General features: G+C 41.4%; 2 protein-coding genes and 1 long non-coding RNA gene across 20 annotated transcripts in view; 1 reads left to right on the forward strand and 2 right to left on the reverse strand.

Annotated features, from left to right (window-relative positions):
* The first annotated feature begins 1,174 nt into the window (after positions 1–1,174).
* Positions 1,175–2,240, forward strand: LOC120555674. Its single transcript, XR_005638742.1, has 4 exons — positions 1,175–1,190; positions 1,294–1,542; positions 1,642–1,960; positions 2,060–2,240. It is a non-coding gene; the product is annotated as an uncharacterized LOC120555674 (long non-coding RNA).
* Positions 2,241–6,239: 3,999 nt separating this feature from the next.
* On the reverse strand, positions 6,240–7,111 carry LOC120555675 (P2X purinoceptor 7-like). The gene is made up of 2 exons (XM_039794601.1): positions 6,729–7,111; positions 6,240–6,638 (listed from the first exon to the last, which is right to left on the reverse strand). Exons 1-2 carry the CDS (start codon positions 7,076–7,078, stop codon positions 6,488–6,490), a joined length of 501 nt encoding a protein of 166 aa, XP_039650535.1. The 5' UTR covers positions 7,079–7,111; the 3' UTR covers positions 6,240–6,487.
* A 3,305-nt stretch (positions 7,112–10,416) lies between these two features.
* The window catches only part of celf1 (cugbp, Elav-like family member 1), a 75,684-nt gene continuing 67,082 nt past the window's right edge, over positions 10,417–19,018 (reverse strand). For 17 of the 18 annotated variants that reach the window (XM_039794616.1, XM_039794610.1, XM_039794609.1 and 14 more), the window contains one exon: positions 13,778–15,720. In XM_039794616.1, coding sequence (XP_039650550.1) covers positions 15,593–15,720 — 128 coding nt within the window. In that variant the 3' untranslated portion in view covers positions 13,778–15,592. Of the gene's footprint in view, positions 11,200–13,777; positions 15,721–19,018 lie in introns of those variants that run through there. The other variant, XM_039794604.1, reaches the window with a different exon arrangement.

Consider the following 19,018-nt stretch of genomic DNA (forward strand, 5'->3'; position numbering starts at 1 on the left):
TAAAATAAACATGTAATTGTGTATCTGTTTTTTTGTAATAGTCTGAAAGAAGAAAAATAGCCCTCAGCCTCAGCAGCATCAGCCTCCTCCTCAACACACACAGGAGCAGCTAGACCCTATTGGGGAGCAGCCTCCGTTCATGCTGCTGGACCAGCAGGAAATGGAGCAAGAGTCAGGAACAAACCTGAAAAACCTCTTCCGGGGCAGTGGACGTAGCCCTGGAATAAGGAACCTGAAATTCCCTCCTTCAATTGGTAAGAAAGAAAAGTAGTACAAATATATGTGTTCTACCTCAATGTTAAATGTTACTCAGATTATTTAAAATATGTGTTCACAGAAGACCTCCAGGACTACCAGCGGTACCATGAGGGCAGCTGCCCCACTTCCAAGCAGCTGGAAAATGCACAGTCCAAAGTGTCGAGGGTCAGGTCTTTTATATTTTACCTGGCAAAGGGACAGACTGTATTGTTCAGTTTGCTATTTTAAGGAACATTGATGGCATCCAAAAGTAAGTGTGACTTTCCATGTGAATTATTGTGAAGTGGTTATGACACACAACCGATGTGAACAATGACTAACTCAAAGCCTATGTTTCTGCAGATACACATCCCACCTCCAGTCCCCAGGCAAGACCATCACAACGGCACATTTCTACCTGAGAACCATACAGCAGTTCCTCAAATACTTTCGGGAAACCCTGCCTGCCCAGTCTCACCTGACTGCGATGGATGTGGTGAGCGTGCTGCGCCCCGTCACAAAGTGCATCACAGACACAACCAGGAACGTTGTCCTGCACCAGCTGGCAGTGAAAAGCCACAAGAAGGCCAGGATAATATCCTGCAAGGACCTGAAGCGGTGTCAGGAGGGGGCCACACTGAGGATCCCAGAGCTGCTGGGTAATGTGCATCCCTCTTTCCAAAATAGTGAAAATAGTCCATCTCCATAGTGATATGTCCTTGTTTGTGTATGTTTCTTCCCCTTCGTGTGCTGAAATACTTTTTCTTTTCTCCTTTCAGACGCCCTGGAGGAGAACCACACACCGTCGCCGCGTTACCGTTTTTACGGCTACTTTGCGGCTTTCACAGCCTCCATTACGGTCATTGCCCAGGCGGATTGGTAACCTCCGGGTTTGCGAGGTCAAAGAGGCCGCAGAGGCGCCGCCCAGGCGTGGCGTTGGTTTTGTGATCTCTGTAAGTATAAAAATCTGTGTCCTGTTGTCATCACTGCTTGTGAGTCTGTTGTTTTTGTTAATGTTTCCTCTGAAAGAGTCCGTCCATTTTCTGTGTATTGCAGATCAGGGAACACAAGACTAACAAGTCCTTTGGGGTGGCCCAAATGTTCTTAGAGACTGACGAGTTTCGATGGCTGGAGAGGTGGCTGCAGCTGCGGGTGGCCAGCAAGCCACCGAACAAGCTGGTTTTCTTCACGGCTGGGAAGGGCCCATGCTAAAACTTCTTGCACCACCTGCAGGTAGCGTGGGCGGAGATCAGCCTTAAAGGGTCCCCCAACTTCACTGACCTGAGGACCGCTGTGTCTGCTCATGTAAGTTCTCCTCAGTCACTTATCTGTTCATGCTGGATTTCATTAAAACTCTTCTGGCTTAACTAACCGTAGCAATCTTTTCTCTTCTACTGTTTTAAGGTCAAGAACAACCTTCTGTCGGGCAGCAGAAGATGGTGGCCACCTTTATGTGCCACAACATGGCCACCGCTGACTGCTTCTACGCCCTCAGCCTGAACGTGGCCCAGTCAAAGAGGATGAGGGAGCATTTCCGCTAGGCCCTCACCCACACCGCGCAATCACCGGAGCAACCAGAAGCCTCCTCCTCCTCCCCCCCCAGGAAGAGTTACCGCAAGCCTGAGTCCTCCTCCAGTTCCAAGACAAAACCCCTGCCCCCTACCAGGAGTCAGGGACCTCGGGACTGGAGAAGGAGAGGGAGTTTATGGCGAGGCTGCAAAATGTAAGTAAAACTCTAAGATATGTACTTTAAAGACTCAGTCCATTTATGTCTATTACACCAGACCTCACTCTGTGTTTTGTGTTTGTGTTTCCTCAACAGACACCACAGAAGGCCCGAGAAGTCTCGTGAACACGCCAGTGTGCTTCAACCTAACTCGTGTGATGGGAAATGTCTTCAGCCACACCGGAAAATAAGTTTTGTTTTTAATACTTTGCTTTTGTATGAGCTGGATTATACAGTACACCAAACGTATTATGAATAAAACAACATGGATATTCCATTACTATGGGTTCTTACTGACATTTCAGGACCATTTATGACGGGTCGGGATATTGCCATCCTTGTGTAACCCAGACTAAAAGGTACACAGGCATAGATTCACAAGGGAGTGGAGGGGGGCATTTTATAGCATTTTGATAAGATGCATAGTGATATTAATCAAATACAGTAATGCACACAAAAGAAATCAATGGTTTCTATGGGAGAAAAACAAACATTATGTACATTAGCCATGCCCTACAGGAATTGGGATTTTGTACGTTGATACATTTTGAAACCACTACATAATACATGATGTATGTTCTAATGTCTAAGTTTTACATAAATTAAATAATTTGCACATATATCTATGTGTATGTTGTCAGTCATTGTACATTTAGGTTGAAATTGAGTGATGCTTGACATTGAAATCATATCAAAATATGTCAATACATTTTGACGTAATTTTGACGTCAATGTTTGATGTCATATTGATGTTAAATTGACATCAAATGCTCACTGGGAAGTGTGTGTGTTTCTTTCCTTTTTATATAGATTTTAATTTAATTTAATGCAATACAAATGTAAAAGTGCTTAAAGTGTGTAATATAATGTAAAAATGTTTTATTTTCTGAAATAAGGCATACTGGCATAGTAACCCAAGTTAGGTTATTTTTGACCCAACTCCTGGGTTAAAAAGGGACCAACTAATTTCTGGGTTATTTCAACCCAGAAAATTGGGTTGTTCTTTTGACCCAGAAGTTGGGTTATTTTAACGAAACATTTGGGTCAGGTATTTAACCCAGAAGTTGGGTTATATTAACTACACTGTTGGGTTATTTTAACCCAAGATTTGGGTCAAATATTTAACCCAGAAGTTGGGTTATATTAACTACACTGTTGGGTTATTTTAACCCAAGATTTGGGTCAAATATTTAACCCAGAAGTTGGGTCAAAAAGAATAACCCAATTTTCTGGGTTGAAATAACCCAGAAATTAGTTGGTTCCTTTTTAACCCAGGAGTTGGGTCAAAAATAACCCATTATGGGTTATTTTTAACCCAGGAGTTTTTAGTGTGTTGTCAGGTATTAATGGACTTCGGCGGAGGCAACCACGTGAACCGCCCTCCGCTGCGCATCGGACGGTTCACGCCTCGCCGTCGTCCATTAATACCTGACAATGGACACCTCGTCGGGCATTAACCCTTACATATATTATCTATACTCATTTTGTACCTACATACAATATTTCTGTTTATCCATAATAGGCCTACTGTATAACCATATTCCTCTAGGCAATATCAGTTCAAAACAGTGTTTTTTTTTCTACATGCTTAGTAGTTTAGTTTATTTAAATCAATCACATAAATACACATCTCAAAAAAAAAGTGTCACGAAGTGTAGTTCATGCAGTGTCATCTTAAATCGTTCAATCAATACAGATCGAAAAGGTGTATTTGAGGTGTGTTGAAGCATTAGCTTATTACACCTACCCTATATACATTTTATTTTATTCTTTTTTTGTTCTTAAGTCCCTCAGGATATTATCAATTTATATTAACATGTTTTATCATTAATTTCTGTATTTATATACATATTATCACACGTGCAAAAATAAAAAATAAAATACATTCCCATTCATATACACATTGACATTCATGACTCACTTTTATATTGTTAGTCATCCGACTTTTTAGTTTTTTTTTTTTAATATCTTTGTAACGTGTAACACATTTTTACTTCCTCATCTAAAAGATTCCACAAGTTTACTCCTTTTGCTGATATACATCTTTGTTTTACATTTGTTCTAATCGTTATCTTTGTGAACATGCACATTCCCCTCAGTTCATACTTGCTCTCTCTAATCTGAAACTGCTCCTGGAAAGACTAGAAAGTGTAGCCTTGGTGTGTTTTATCAATTAAATCTGTAATTGACAATGTTATAAGCTAGCTTTCTGTTTGTCAGTATATATATATATGGCATTTAGCAAGCTAGCTGTTAACCTGTTTACTTAGAGCTAGCTGTTAGCCTGTGTATTAAGCTAGCTGGTTGTTTCTTGTATTTAGCACGTTAGCTGTTAACCTGTTTATTTAGAGCTAGCTGTTTATTTTAAAAAATACTAGGTTTTGACACCTAAATTTCAGAAGGCTCTGGCTTGAAAATGGTTTGAGATAAAGACAAAGTGTAAATGAAACAAATATTCAGAATGACCTAACGTTTATCTAGGGAGTACATTTTTCCATCTAATTTGCATATTATGACGTCATATGGCGGCAGCCATATTGGATTATGTAATTTCCATGAAATACCTGATATTTTGAAAGAGAGTTGAACTTATTTCATCAGATTTACCCCCTCCATCCATTTGTTATGTTGTCCACATATCACATGAACAGGGAAAAAGTAAATTGTAAGCCAACAGTCGTAAACTAGAACTATTACTACGCCACAAAACTCATGTAAACAGTAGGCGTTTTTTTTGTTAGTTTGTTGTTGTTTTTTGGACGGGGGAGGGGCTCACGGCAGCACCCGCTGCTAGTTGAGCACAGTAATTGTAGAGTGATATGTGCTTTCACGAGTCTCCAAACATCACAAAAGTTTCCAATAACACCAGAAAAAGTTGCTAGTCGCTTTTGACAAAAAAAGTCAAGTTTGGATAGGATTTCGTCGGACATTTTGCATTGAAGCATGACGTATTTATTTCTGAGCTAAGGTCTAAGTAGTGGAGTGCTGTGTGTCTCCTCTCTGCTCTGACTGCAGGCTGGGACTGCTGTGCGAGGCTACTGAGAGACTGACCGCCTGTAAGGGCTTTGGACGGGGGAGGGGCTCACGGCAGCACCGCTGCTTATTGGGCACAGTAATTGCAGAATGATAACACTCTTTTTGGAGAAAACAGCTGTTTGATTCAGTACCGCGTCGTGTCCCTAATTATTTTGTGTAAGAGTGAAGAAACATTTACATTTACACCTGCTCTGTAAGCCAGGGCAAGAATGGCGGCGTATACATGATTCAATGCAGCCTGGACGCGGAGTGCTGTGTGTCTCATCTCTGCTCTGACGGCAGGCCGGGGTGCTGCGCGAGGCTACTGAGAGACTGACCGCTATGCGCTTTGAACGGGGGAGGGGCTCACGACAGCACCTGCACAGTAATTGTAGAGTGATATGTGCTTTCACGAGTCTCCAAACACCTCAAAAGTCTCTGATAACACCAGAAAAAGTCGCTAGTCGCTTTTGACCAAAAAAGTCAAGTTTGATTTCCTCGAACATTTTGCATTGAAGCATGATGTAGCCTATTTCTGAGCTAAAGTCTTAGTACAGGATGTCTGCCAACTAGTGGAGGGGAGTGTGAATGACATATAACACTCTATTCAGAGAAAACAGCTGTTTGATTCATTGACATATATATAATGGACCAACAGAGCCTGTTGCTCTGGACGGAGACCAGTGAAGGCTATTAGAAGCACTTTTCCGGTGATGGCCAGCTTTACTGCGCAGCCTCCAACTGAGAGAGACAGTGTAAATGTGACGTGAGCAACGTGTCTGAAAGTTGTAAGTGTTCTGGTAGCTGTGCCAAGAGAAATCTCAATCATTCCCAAGGAGATAACATAAGCACAGGCTAATTATTGCTAACTAACATGCTAGTTAACATTAGTAATTAAACCTAAACAGCTAATGTAAGTCGAAACTGCCTGCGAGCTTCTCCTGTACTATACGGTAATTCCTCTACTGTGCGACAGTAAGTCACTTGGTTATGACACAATCGTTAGCCTATTTTTACAAAAACGTCTGCTACGGAGCCATAACGTGAGATACAAGGTAATGGAGCCTTTTATGCGTTGTCGTGTTTCTTTAGAACTAAACAATGGACAAATCGAGTCTTTAAACGCTTCGGATGTAAAGTTATTCTCAGTCAAGTGACGTAAAAAAAAAATGGCGGTGAAAATGCTAACAGGAGGTGATGGCCAGTTAGCAACAAAATGGCGCCATGATGGCTCGAGTTCTGAAGCGAAGCTTACCCCCTTGGTTTGATTCAGTACAGCGTCCTGTCGCAAAATTTGCGACTTTGGCGCTTAAAGGGTTAAGCTAGCTTGCTGTTTCTTGTATTTAGCTAGCTTTCTCTCTACCCCCTGCCTTGTCAATAAAATTATTATAGTCGTGATTTCTAGTGTTTAATATATTATAGAGACTATCAGTGACATTACGGGAGACAGGTGTTGAAAACGTCAATGAGTACATGACGCGTCTGACATATTGTGTGAAATACGTTTATTTACAAGTCCAAAGCATACTCGAATCCTTGATATTGGGCTGAGGGGAAAAGATCCCTGATGTAGTTGACAGCACAGGATGGGATCGGAATCCTATTCCTCCTTCCCAAATGCCCCCTCGCCCAAAGAGTGAACTGCTGGTAAGCTGTCAACCTAAACAGTATGAGAAATGCAGATAACGAGTTAGCCTAGGCTAACCTAGCCTAGCACAATCGCCAATTCGTAAAATAGAATGTTACCTACCTGCTACTTACAGGGCGCTCCAGCGTCTCAGTTTGGACATCCCTCAGAGAAAGCATAGCCACCTCCAACACCTCTCTCTCACCACACAGCATCCGAAATGACCTATGCATGGTGATGCATTGTACATCCATCAGTAAATGGTCCAGGTTGACCTCTCTGCAACAGATGGATTCAATTGCAGTGTCCATGCTCCGGCAGCGCCCACACACACACCAGTCACTCCCCCCCAAACGATCCAAAGGTGTAGCCGGAAACTGATCATCCTCCATGTGGTAGTAGTCAGACACTACAGGCCTGTCCCTCACAGGCTCAAATGCGTAACCCATGCCATTAAAATTACTCATTTTCATGTGTATGCTGCACTGTAGCCTATATACCTTCGCAGGTCCTACCATGCCAGTGACATCATCGAAATTGTCAGCGTTCTAATACTAACAAACGTAATTTTTGTGTTGCTTAAAAAAAGCTATATTGATTTTTTTTTAATAAAATTTTTAGTGTAATTCATTTTTATTTGTCATAACCAACACGTTATCAATGCTGATTATTTCAGTTCAGTTCATCTTTAAACGGTTCAAATGTTATCAAAGGGGGCGTGGCCTGAGTAAGTGGGCGTGGTTAAAGTATAGGGGGCGGCTCAGTATCACATGTAGACCACACATTCTGACTTTCATGTAAATCGGATGATGTCATATAAGGCAGATTTCCTGTTGCCAGCGGGGGGCGCTATGACCAAAAGTCCATTTTGGCCTGTAGGTGGCCTCAGGCCTGGACCCTTGTCAATTGTGAGAAATTTCGGGCAGATACGACAACGTACACTCATGTTACAACTTCTTTGTTCATCGTTAAACACTCAAAATGGTCGCAACGCCACGCCCACACCGTCTGACGAAAAGTTTTTCTTTCAATAATTTTTCATCTTTAAGGTGTTGAGATGATACAGACCAAGTTTGAAGTCCATCGGATGAAATCTCTGACTTTTAGGCCTACTTCCTGTTGCCACTAGGAGGCGCTACGACTTTAAGTAAATATCGGCCTTTATTTGTCCTCAGGGTTGGACTCTTATGAATCCTGAAAAGTTTCGAGCCAGTTGGACAACGTACACTCGAGTTACACCCACTTCCTGTTTCGGCGGCGAAACGCACAAAATGGCCGCCCCAGCAGCAAAAGTTTTTCTTTTAACAAATTTTCATCTTTAACAGCTTAAGATGGCACAGACAGAGTTTGAAGTTGATCGGATGAAATCTCTAGGAGGAGTTCGTTAAAGTACGACATGTGGAAATGGCCAAAATCGCACTAATTTCGAACTTTGAAATCAAAGGGGTTTTTGGGTTTTGGTTTGGTTTTATTTGTTTTTTGTACAAACATGTGTAATGTTTTACATTTTTTACATGATTCCGGACGTTAAACGCACTGCAGGGACTCAATTATTTTTATTATTTGGTGAGTTTTTGAATATGTTAAGCCCCTCAAAAAGCCAATTCATTTGACGGGAAAAAGAATAGAAAGAAAGAAAGAAAGAAAGAAGGAAAGAAAGAAAGAATAATAATTCCTTCAGTTTCAATAGGGCCTTCGCTGCTGTCGGCGCTAAAGCATAGGGGACGATCACCAACTAAAAAGGAAGTCTCTGCTGAGTTCAATGAAATCTCACACAAAGGTCTACATCAAACGGATCATTAGTTATAAAAGGGGCGTGGCTTAAACATAGGGGGCGGGCCAAACCATCACCAATGAAGAAGGAACGCTCCGCTGAGTTCAATGACACCTCACACAAGACTCTACCTTGAACGGTTCAAATGTTATGAAAGGGGGTGTGGCCTGAGTAAATGGGCGTGGTTAAAGTATAGGGGGCGGCTCAGTATCACATGTAGACCACACATAAGTTTCATGTAAATCAGATGATGTTTGTCATATAAGGCGCATTTCCTGTTGCCAGCGAGGGGCGCTATGACCAAAAGTCAATTTTGGCCTGTAGATGTCCTCAGGCCTGGACCCTTGTCAATAGTGAGAAATCTCGGGCAGATACGACAATGTACACTCAAGTTACAACAACTTCTTTGTTCATCGCTAAACACTCAAAATGGCCGCCACGCCACGCCCACACCGTCTGACGAAAAGTTTTTCTTTTAATAACTTTTCATCTTTAAGGTGTTGAGATGGTACAGACCAAGTTTGAAGTCCATCGGATAAAATCTCTAGGAGAAGTTTGTTAAAGTATAGCACATATAGTTTTGGGCCGACTTCCTGTTGCCTATAGGGGGCGCTATGACTTTGAGTCAATTTTGTCCTGTAAATGTCCTCAGAGTTAGAGTGTTATGAATCCTGAAAAGTTTCGAGCCAATTGGACAATGTACACTCGAGTTACACCCACTTCCTGTTTCGATGGCGAAACGCACAAAATGGCCACAGCCACAGCCATGCCCTATGACGAAAAGTTTTTCTTTTAATAACTTTTCATATTTAATGTCTTAAGATGTAACAGACCAAATCTGAAGTTGATCGGATGAAATCTCTAGGAGGAGTTCGTTAAAGTACGACGTGGAAATGGCCAAAATCGCACTAATTTCGAACTTTCAATTAAAAATGGTGGACTTCCTTTTGGGTTTAGCGTAAGGCTCCAATGAGGTTTTTTGTACGTCTTGACATGTTACATATGTGTACCAAGTTTCGTTAGTCTACGTTAAACGTACTGTAAGGGCTCAATTTTTTTTTTACTTTGTAGGGGAGCTAGCGAGCCATTTTTGTGCGCCTATTCCCGAATCCCTTAAAATACGTAAATTTTCATCAGATTTGATGCGACCTCCAATTTTGGTGAGTTTTTGAATATGTTAAGCCCCTCAAAAAGGCAATTTGTTTGCCATAATAATAATTCCTTCAGTTTCAATAGGGCCTTCGCCGCGGTTGGTGCTCGGGCCCTAATAAATAAAGTACAAAATACTAAAGCAGGATGAGATCATGGCTGTTGTTCACAATGTTGGTCCACTGGTCAGGGAAACAGACTACAGCCTGTAAGGACCCTGTATTCAATGAATACAAACACAGTATGAGTTGGCCACTGGTGTTTGATACTGGTCTGTGATCACCCTCCACCTCCGTTTGTATAGTGTTTAGTATATTTTTTTTTCCTTTCTGACATACCGGTGCTAAAACGATACTTTTAAAATGGAGCACAAAACGACAGTTAGTGACATTAAAGAACGGCTTGCTTATTGCTAAGGCCATATGGTAAAATTTAACAGATTTATTTGAAATGCAACAATGACTTATTTCACCAGTCAATTGCTATTAAACAACAAAAATAATCACTAGATAGCAGAAGGGTACTTTACAACAAGATTGAATGCAGCATAAGCTTATGAGATGCAATTGGAAGCAGCATTGCATCCCGTCGGTGGTGTTTCTCCGGGCAGTGTCTATGGTGTCTTAAAGGTCAGCTAGTCTCCTCTGTCTTCAGCTGCAGAATGTTGGACGTCCCGGTGTTGAAATCCTCCATTTTAACTGTGTCGAAGCTAGCTACTAGCTAACAGTAAGCTAACGTTACCTGCTGCCAAGAGTAATGTTAATAAGCGCCATGTGCAGTGATGCTTCCGTTGCCTGTAATGTCCGTTTTGGAACACCAGAGGGCAGCGCAGGCATTTCAGTGACCTCTGCTTCTACAACTAGTCTGACCAATAAAAGGGGAAAAGGCTGATTTGTGCAAAACATCTGGCACTAGTTTATTCATAATTTAACTTAACACAAACAAGATCACATTTTGCCAAGAATTTCAGTGCAGATATATATAAAAAAAAAATCATGCATACTAAATACACTGTAACAAAAGTCTCTCCTCTGTGGATTGTGGGTCTGATTCTCCACACAAAAGAGCAGAACAGCATCATGTGAATGCGGTGGTCAGTCGATAGGCTTAAAGTAAAAACAGATTTTTTACACTGACGATAAATGTTACCTCCTCATAACATCACTCAAATGGAAACTCCCAAAGATGAACCCTTAGCTAGTCTAATTACTAATATCTAACAACATGTGATCACTAAAAGTGTTTCTAATTCAGGACACACACACACGCACACACGAAAGATTAGCTGCTTACACACAAAAAAACACAACACCACCAGAGGACAGGGGCACTGGGAGGACTGCTCCACAACACAGGAGATCCAAACTAAGGGAAAGGTCAAACTTGTGTCAGACTGATTTTGCAAAAATCTACTGGTTATGTAAGTCAGTTCTAGAAAAATAGATTCTGTAACGTGTAATGTAACTTTCCAACATGTTCAGGGGCAGTCTTTCTAGTGCCCCTGTTGCAGCACAGAGGACGTATGGGAAACAACAAAACAAAACCTCTCGGTAATCAATGCCAAACATAAGGTCAATGGTGAAATTGGAAGCATCAGAGAAGCGCAGAAGACAAGGACTGGACGATGAACTGTGATGCCACATCAACATGCTAGGGCAAACAGGAAGAGATCTAGAAAACAAAACAAAAAGAAAAACACAACAGGGAGACAAACCTAGGTTAAACCGCAATGGAACGCACACAGGAGAGAGTAGAGAAACCAAGAATGATCATCTGTGTGTTACTGTCTAAACACTCAACAGTCAGTCAGGGACAGAGTGAGGACAAGCCACATGCTACCAGGAACTGAGCTGGATGACAACAAAAGCAACACATAGCAGCCTGAATAAAATGGCAGCAGCACATAGTCAGCGACAACATGCAGGGCACACAGAGGTCTGGAACAGCAGCTCTACAAAAATCATGGAGTTGTGACTTTGTTATACTGACCAGTTATCAATTATCAAGTGTTAACTGGCACTTGAATTATGCAATTAAAAAACTAAGTATAAAAGTAAAATGTTCCATACTGTCAATGGATTTGGAAAATGATTTTCAAAAAGGTATTTAAAGTACCATACCAGTATAGTTTTGCACTAATATTGCAGATTGCTTGGATAAGTCTGCATTGCTTAACTGCACAACGGAAATGCAACTTTGACAACAAAGAGGAATGCACACCTGATGTACAAACTGAGGGATTAGAGCATTTGAGCAGTTTTCAAGAAATGAATGAAAACCAATGGCTGCCTAACGGAAGGGTAAAATCCCTGAAACTACACATCATGCGTTTGAAAATGGTCAGTAAAATCTAAAGTATACATTTTAAGTTTTTTAAGAAAGAATTACTTTCCATTTACATATGGATGTTTTGCCTCTTGTTTTATCCACAAATGAAAGGATATGTCTGGTGATATTCTCTATACTTTATAGTCAACAAATCCCATGTGCAGATTAAAAGCAACAATGACCAGATCCTCCTAACAAGTATTATGTGTATCATAGCCTGGTATAGCATGTCATAAAACACATCAATGAGCCCCACTGTTGCACTGGGTGACATATTCCTTCATCACCATAGACACCACACACACACACACACACACACACACACACACACACACACACACACACACACACACACACACACACACACACACACACACACACACACACACACACACACAGTACTTTATTTTTATTTATCAATTCCACACACACCATCTTGCTGCAACGAATACTCACTACTGTAGTGCACCAAATGTGGATTAATCCGCCACTGAAAATAGTCTCTGACAAATGCACCTTTCCTCCTGTTTTTTTTTTAATAAAAAACTAGTGGCCAGTTGTTTAAGGAAATGGTAGATCTATTTTAAATAAAACTAAATGTTTGGGGGCCCTTTTTTACATGATGTACATCTTCAGTAAGAACCGATGGGCTGAGAGCCACAATCAGACAAAGTAGGGAAGTCAGAGTATTAAGAGACAGACTAACGCATTGTCGGTTTTGGTCTTTTCATAGAATTATTTATTTTTATTTTTTTACTTGGGCCTTTAAAACGTCTTATTTTCAAGACATGCAGCCAGTGTGCCACAGTAAAAATGAAACAAGGTCCAGCCCACAGAGAAGAAACAGGAACTGTCCCTGGCCAACTGGTAACCTATGGAGTGAGTGAAAGGACATGTCCTATGAAGAGGTAGGTTCCTAGGTAAAACTACAAAAACTGAAAGTTAGTTAGGTGATCTTCATTAACTTATAAAAGGTACCAACAGGAAGGTGGCGTCAAATGGCTACGGTTTGTTGATGTCAACACATAACAAACTTCAAAGGTTACATTAACAAATGTAACGATGCATTTGTCAATGTAACATCCATTATAACACTGTGTGGTGATTAACAGCAGATCCTGTTCAGGCCAGTATGGAAAGCCACTTTAACATTTAATTGAAACACACTCCTATCTGTAATTACATTTTAGATATCCATAACAGCATTTGTAACAGTTCAAATTATATTTTCTCTAGTCCAAACAATAATGAAAGATATCCACAATAACATTCTTACTAGTAGAAATTGTGTATTATGATATCTACAACTTTGATTGATCCAGTCTAGATATTAAATGGTAAAATGGCTTGCCATAGCCAGAAATGGCTTACACGCAACTCATTATAACCTTACGACTAGTAATTCAAATCACAACAAAAGTTATCTCAGGACTCTTTACAGATAGAGTAGGTCTAGACCACACTATGATTTACAAAGACCCAAACAGTTCCCCCTAAGAGCAACAACAGTTGTTTCATTTTTACTTCAGGCATTACTTCTATCGCTCCCACACACACACACACACACACACACACACACACACACACACACACACACACACACACACACACACACACACACACACACACACACACACACACACACACACACACACACTCCCTGATACATAATCTTGATTTTTGTGCAATAGCAAACATGCTTTGGTATACAACATACCAAGACCCTTCCAGTGTTGACGTAAAGTGAGTGAATGGGACAATACTACACGCAACAGGGTGATTTTGGTGTAAATGACCCTGGAACAGTGACAGATTCATACCTGCATCAAACATGGTTGTACTCTGACTCAATCTTTGGACTTAGACCTGGGATCAGTTTTAAAACTAGTTCTAGTACTAGAAATATGCCCAGGACAACACATAAAGTCACTATTTATTCACATAGAAAGACAGGACAAACAGACACATTTTGAAATTGACTTCTAGAATAAACTATGCTCCCTGTGTTTTTGGAAAATTAGTGATTTATTCAGATGAAGGCATGTATGACAGGGAGGGGTTTTATGATGGATCCTACACACACAGCCATGCCACACAGACACGTAGTACACATCACCAAAACAGGCAAGGAGAGGACACACATCAGGAGATCAAATGGAGTTGTTGGACTTTACATTTGTCTTTCAAAATAATTTCAATTCAGTAAAATAATTTAGGCAATAAATAGTTCCCCAACACACAGGGGAAGTATAAAACCTATATAAAAATAGAAAAGGCATAATAGTTTAAATATACATCTAGTTCTATAAAAAAAAAACATGATTTCTTGCAAGTCTAAGCAACTGACAGGTTTGCCTTGAGCAATTGACACATATATGAATTGTCCAATCACAGAAGAGATTCAGTGAGAGACACAGTGGTGTAGCCCTCAAGAGATCAGCTAGCCGCTAGCTAGCAGGACAGTAGCTGAGGGATGTTGATGAATTTTTACCAAACACCTGGATTCAAGGTAAAAACCAGCTAAAACCATAACATGTATTATACAAAGCATTCTATCTGCATCAGGCAGATGAGTGAAACGAGCCTGTGGTGTTTGGTTTGTATTGATGCCTCTTATAGCTGAAACATGCTGTGTTTAGTTCTCTAAAAATGTCTATACTTAATGCAATTTGAACTGCATTAGAAACATGTCTTACTAACCTCCACATAAAGAAAAATACAAGAAATGACAGACGTATTATATTCATGTCATACAGAAATCAATTCCAGCCAATGTTTGTATACAACACAACCCATACCCAAATGTGCAGCCATCCACCTGAGGCCACTTGATAAGTGTAAGCCATGCAACAGCTGCAGCAGACAGACAAGTCCCATTTAAACAAGCATTAATGTGTCATCTTTAGATGTAGCTCAGAAACCGGTGGCAGACTCCTTTCTCCCTCTAGCAACAAGGAGGTTAAACCTGACTTCAGTGACTTTAGCTCAGAGTGGAAACACCAAGATGTTCACACAGTCGCTGATCTAGACTCTGCCCTCACAACACGCATGCACGCTCGCACCAACACACACACTTTACAAATGCAGAATGAGGACAAATAGTCTAGATGCAATGTGCATGTTTTAAGTGGAGCTCTTCCTGGTAAACAACAGACACTTCTGTACCTACTACTCATTTAGGTGTATATCACATGCATTGGCTCCATTTCAAGAGTTAATACAGATATCTAATACGAAAGTAGGGACAACCACCCATTTGGTTTGTGAAAATGTCAAATAAAACCTGGTAATGATTTCTGCTGCCTAATCATATGTGGCTCTGTCTTTTTCCAGCTGCTGCCTGATGGGTGTGAGTGGTGGAGGGGAAAGGGGAACAAGAAGGATTTGGCACCTATGTGACCTGACTGTCAATGTGCAACACAACCTAACAATTAACTCATATGTGTATTATGTACCACAGCAAACATTTCAACTTAAATGAAAAGACACCTGTTTTCTTGTTTGTTCAAAGGACAAAGTGCATAAACCACAACATAACACAGGAAGAACCCAGTCTAGCCTGGAAAATCTGGCATGTAGCTTTAAGCTCATGTGTTAAAATGAGCAGAAGAGGCAGCGCAGCAGACATCACCCTGTAATGCATAGACTAGTTTCTGAGTGGACCAGTCTTGGTTATTCATACTCCACTTACCATAACACCACCCTGCCTAACTAAGTCTGCAGTGCCTCAGCACCTTCAGTAAGGCTTGCTGTCATTCTTTGAACGCTTCAGCTGCACCTTCAGCCTCTTCATCCCGATCTGGAAACCATTCATTGACTGGATGGCTGCCTGTGATGACACAGGGTTGTCATAGCTCACAAAGCCTGAAGGAGAAAAACAAACACTTTGAATGGCAATAGAAGACAGCTTTAAATACTCCCTAAAGAAGTTTGCAATCTTGTAACAATAAGAATGATTGCAAATAAAAAGAACCACATGATTCACAAGCAGAGGTGTCAAGTAACGAAGTACAAATACTTTGTTACCTTACTTAAGTAGAAATTTTGGGTATCTATACTTTACTGGAGTAATTATTTTACAGCAGACTTTTTACTTCTACTCCTTACATTTTCACACAATTATCTGTACTTTCTACTCCTTACATTTTAAAGGGGTGATAGAATGCAAAACCGATTTTATCCTGTCATAGTTGAATAAGATAGTTCGGTGGGTAAATAGGACATACATAGAAGCTCAAAATCCCATTGACACCCTTTTACTATGAAAATTTCATATTTTGAAACTGCCGCTGAAAACGGGCGAATCCCAACAAAGCTGGAAGTTGACGTCAACCTCCCAAAACCGGAACCTTTGTCAGCCCATGGGTGTATTAAGAGAACGGTCACGCCAACATTTACATAGGCTACACAACTGACCTGAGATCAGTTAGTCTTCTGAATCTAGGTCGCGCAGATCTCGAAAAATGTATACATTGTTCATATGCTATTTTACCATTAAATTCACTTCTGAGAATTTTTTATGCGGAAATCAACTACTTAGAGGTCAAATATGGGCCGCTTTTACGAAAAAATTGATGTCTAATTGCAAATTTTGTCCGACTGTGTCGGACTTCAGAGGCTGGTGCTGCCTGTGTTGCTGCCTCGCCGCCTGGCCTGCCTTCCTCCACAGACCCCGGTGTAACACCGGCTTGCTGTGAGCCCGATTCGGTCGCACGGCTGCTGCAGCCCACAGCACCTCAAACGTCAAACACACGTTATGGGCTGGTGGACTACTACCAAACGCCGCTGCTCTGACAGAGCTCCAGGGCCTGCAACTCCCCTCTTCCTGCTAGCTAGCTAAATGCCCGGTGTATGTGGAGTGAAAGCGCGTCAGCGAAGCTTGTTACGCCAGCATTCTCTTACCACAGATTCTAGTTAATCTTATAATGTGTGTAATTATAATGTGTTGAGTTATTTAAACAAACGATTGGGAAAATAAACGCCGCTTGTCCATGAGTCTCATTGATAGAGCCTGCGGCTGGATGGAGCTCTATCAATGAGAGCTAGCTAGCCTCCTCTTAGAATTCCTCTGGAATTCACAAATATTCATTAACTTGAAATCGGACACCGTTGTTAGCTTTATAAAAAATATAGTTAGATGTTGTATAAGTGGCGTGACGAAATTCAAACTGTAAATATACTCAAATTACGACCAAAAATGAAGCTAACTAGCCGCAATCTGTACACATAGGATTGCAGGGACAGTCGCAGCTAACGAAAACCCTTACAGCTCACAAATATTCCTTAACTTGAAATCGGACACAGTTGTTAGCTTTATAAAACATATAGTTAGATGTTGTATAAGTGGGGACGTAAATTCAAACTGTAAATATACTCAAATTACGACCAAAAATGAAGCTAACTAGCCGCAATCTGTACACATAGGATTGCAGGGACAGTCGCAGCTAATCGAAAACCCGTACGCCTACCAAATATTCATTAACTTGAAATCGGACACCGTTGTTAGCTTTATAAAACATATAGTTATATGTTGTATAGCTAAGTGGCGTGACATGTGTGTAACATTTGGTAAGAGATTGCTGGTGTAACAAGCTCGCTGACCGCGCTCTCACACACGGGCCATTTAGCTAGGAAGAGAGGAGATGCAGGCCCTGGCGCTTTGTCAGGGCAGCGGCGTTTGGTAGTAGTCCACCAGCCCAAACGGTGACTTTGCGCGGGTATGAGGTGCTGTGGGCAGCAGCAGCCGTTCGAGCTCAATCGAGCTCACAGCAAGCCGGGTCTGAGGAGAGGCAGGCCAGGCGGCGAGCCCTAACACAGGCAGCTGAACTCCGCCACACAGTTTTACCAAATTTGCAATTAGCCATCCATTTTCGTAAAACGGCCCATATTTGAGCTTTATATCGTTGATTTCTCGCATAAAAAGTCTCAGAAGTGAATTTGGTAAGGAAACATTGCAGTGTTTGGAATATGAGATTCTGTCGTGTTTCTAATGTATGTGTATTGGAGATTCGCCCCAACCAATCAGCACACCGAACTCTAATGCGTGTGTATGGCGAAGTCGCTCAACCAATCAGCCGCTCTCTATGTGTGTGTACGGGGCTAAGGCTCAACCAAGCAGCGCGCAGCTCATCTAAATATTCATGACCATACCATATTTGGAAGAAAAGCTCTTGTTACAAATAGGGCCAAAACACAGGGATGCATAAGGGCCAATAAAATATCAACCAGGCCATTTTCAGCCCAACTAATGTTACATACCCCATTAGGAGACCATAAGGAACAGTGTGAAATACCCTATATAATCATTCTATCACCCCTTTAAAAATAGCCTCGTTACTCCTATTTCAGTTTGGCTTGTTTTCATTCCGGCTTGTCATTCCAAAAAACACACACAAAAAAAACCTATCCAAATAAATCGCGCCATCCGGATAGAGTGAATTTGATTGTGGTTGGATGAGAAGTATAAACATATACCATTCCGACACCCTATTGGTTCGCACCTGTACAGACCCGGTGCTAATAAGGCACCGGTGCCTTAACGACCGTTATCTACCGGACCGAATAGCAACACGGATTTCGGTGCCTTATTTAGGTGCCACTTAAATGACTGCGCTTCTCTCTAGTGCTCCAAAAACGGACGCTAGAGGCAACTAAAACATCGCCGCACGGGACGCTAGTTAACAGTACACTTGACAGCACTTCCGGTGTTCCCGTGTTACAAACGCTAGTTTGCTGCTCCAGCAAAAACGTACTCAACTCTGCTTTATTGTTTAAATTAGCAGCTATTTGCCTGGATTGCATTTGAATTACAATTGTTCTACTCAAGCACTTATACTTAGCTTCACTTACAGTGACTGACTCGCTGAATTTACAATTGTTAAAACGCTGTTAGCTACTTTAGCTTAGCCATTAGCAATGGCTAATTCCTCTCCCTCTCCTCCTCTTTCTTGCTCTGTGTGTGAAATGTTTAGCTATTCCTCTGCCTCCTTTAGTGATAACGATACATGTAATAAATGTAGTATATTCGCTGCTCTGGAGGCAAGGCTTAGTGAGTTTGAGGCTCGGCTCCGCACCATGGAAACAGAATCATATGCTTCCGTAGCTAGCCAGCGCCATGTAGCTCATACTGTAGCTTCTGCAGCCTCTGCTAGCTGTCCCCCGG

Source organism: Perca fluviatilis, chromosome 3, assembly GCF_010015445.1.
Source record: "Perca fluviatilis chromosome 3, GENO_Pfluv_1.0, whole genome shotgun sequence".
NCBI classification, from domain to species: Eukaryota; Metazoa; Chordata; class Actinopteri; order Perciformes; family Percidae; genus Perca; species Perca fluviatilis.

Excerpts from the sequence above, each read along its gene's own strand:
- LOC120555675 (XM_039794601.1), bottom strand. The coding sequence starts at position 7,078 with ATGAAAATGAGTAATTTTAATGGCATGGGTTACGCATTTGAGCCTGTG. Across the intron at positions 6,639-6,728 it reads GAGCGCCCTGTAAGTAGCAG|GTTGACAGCTTACCAGCAGT; the intron begins GTAGGTAACATT and ends CATACTGTTTAG.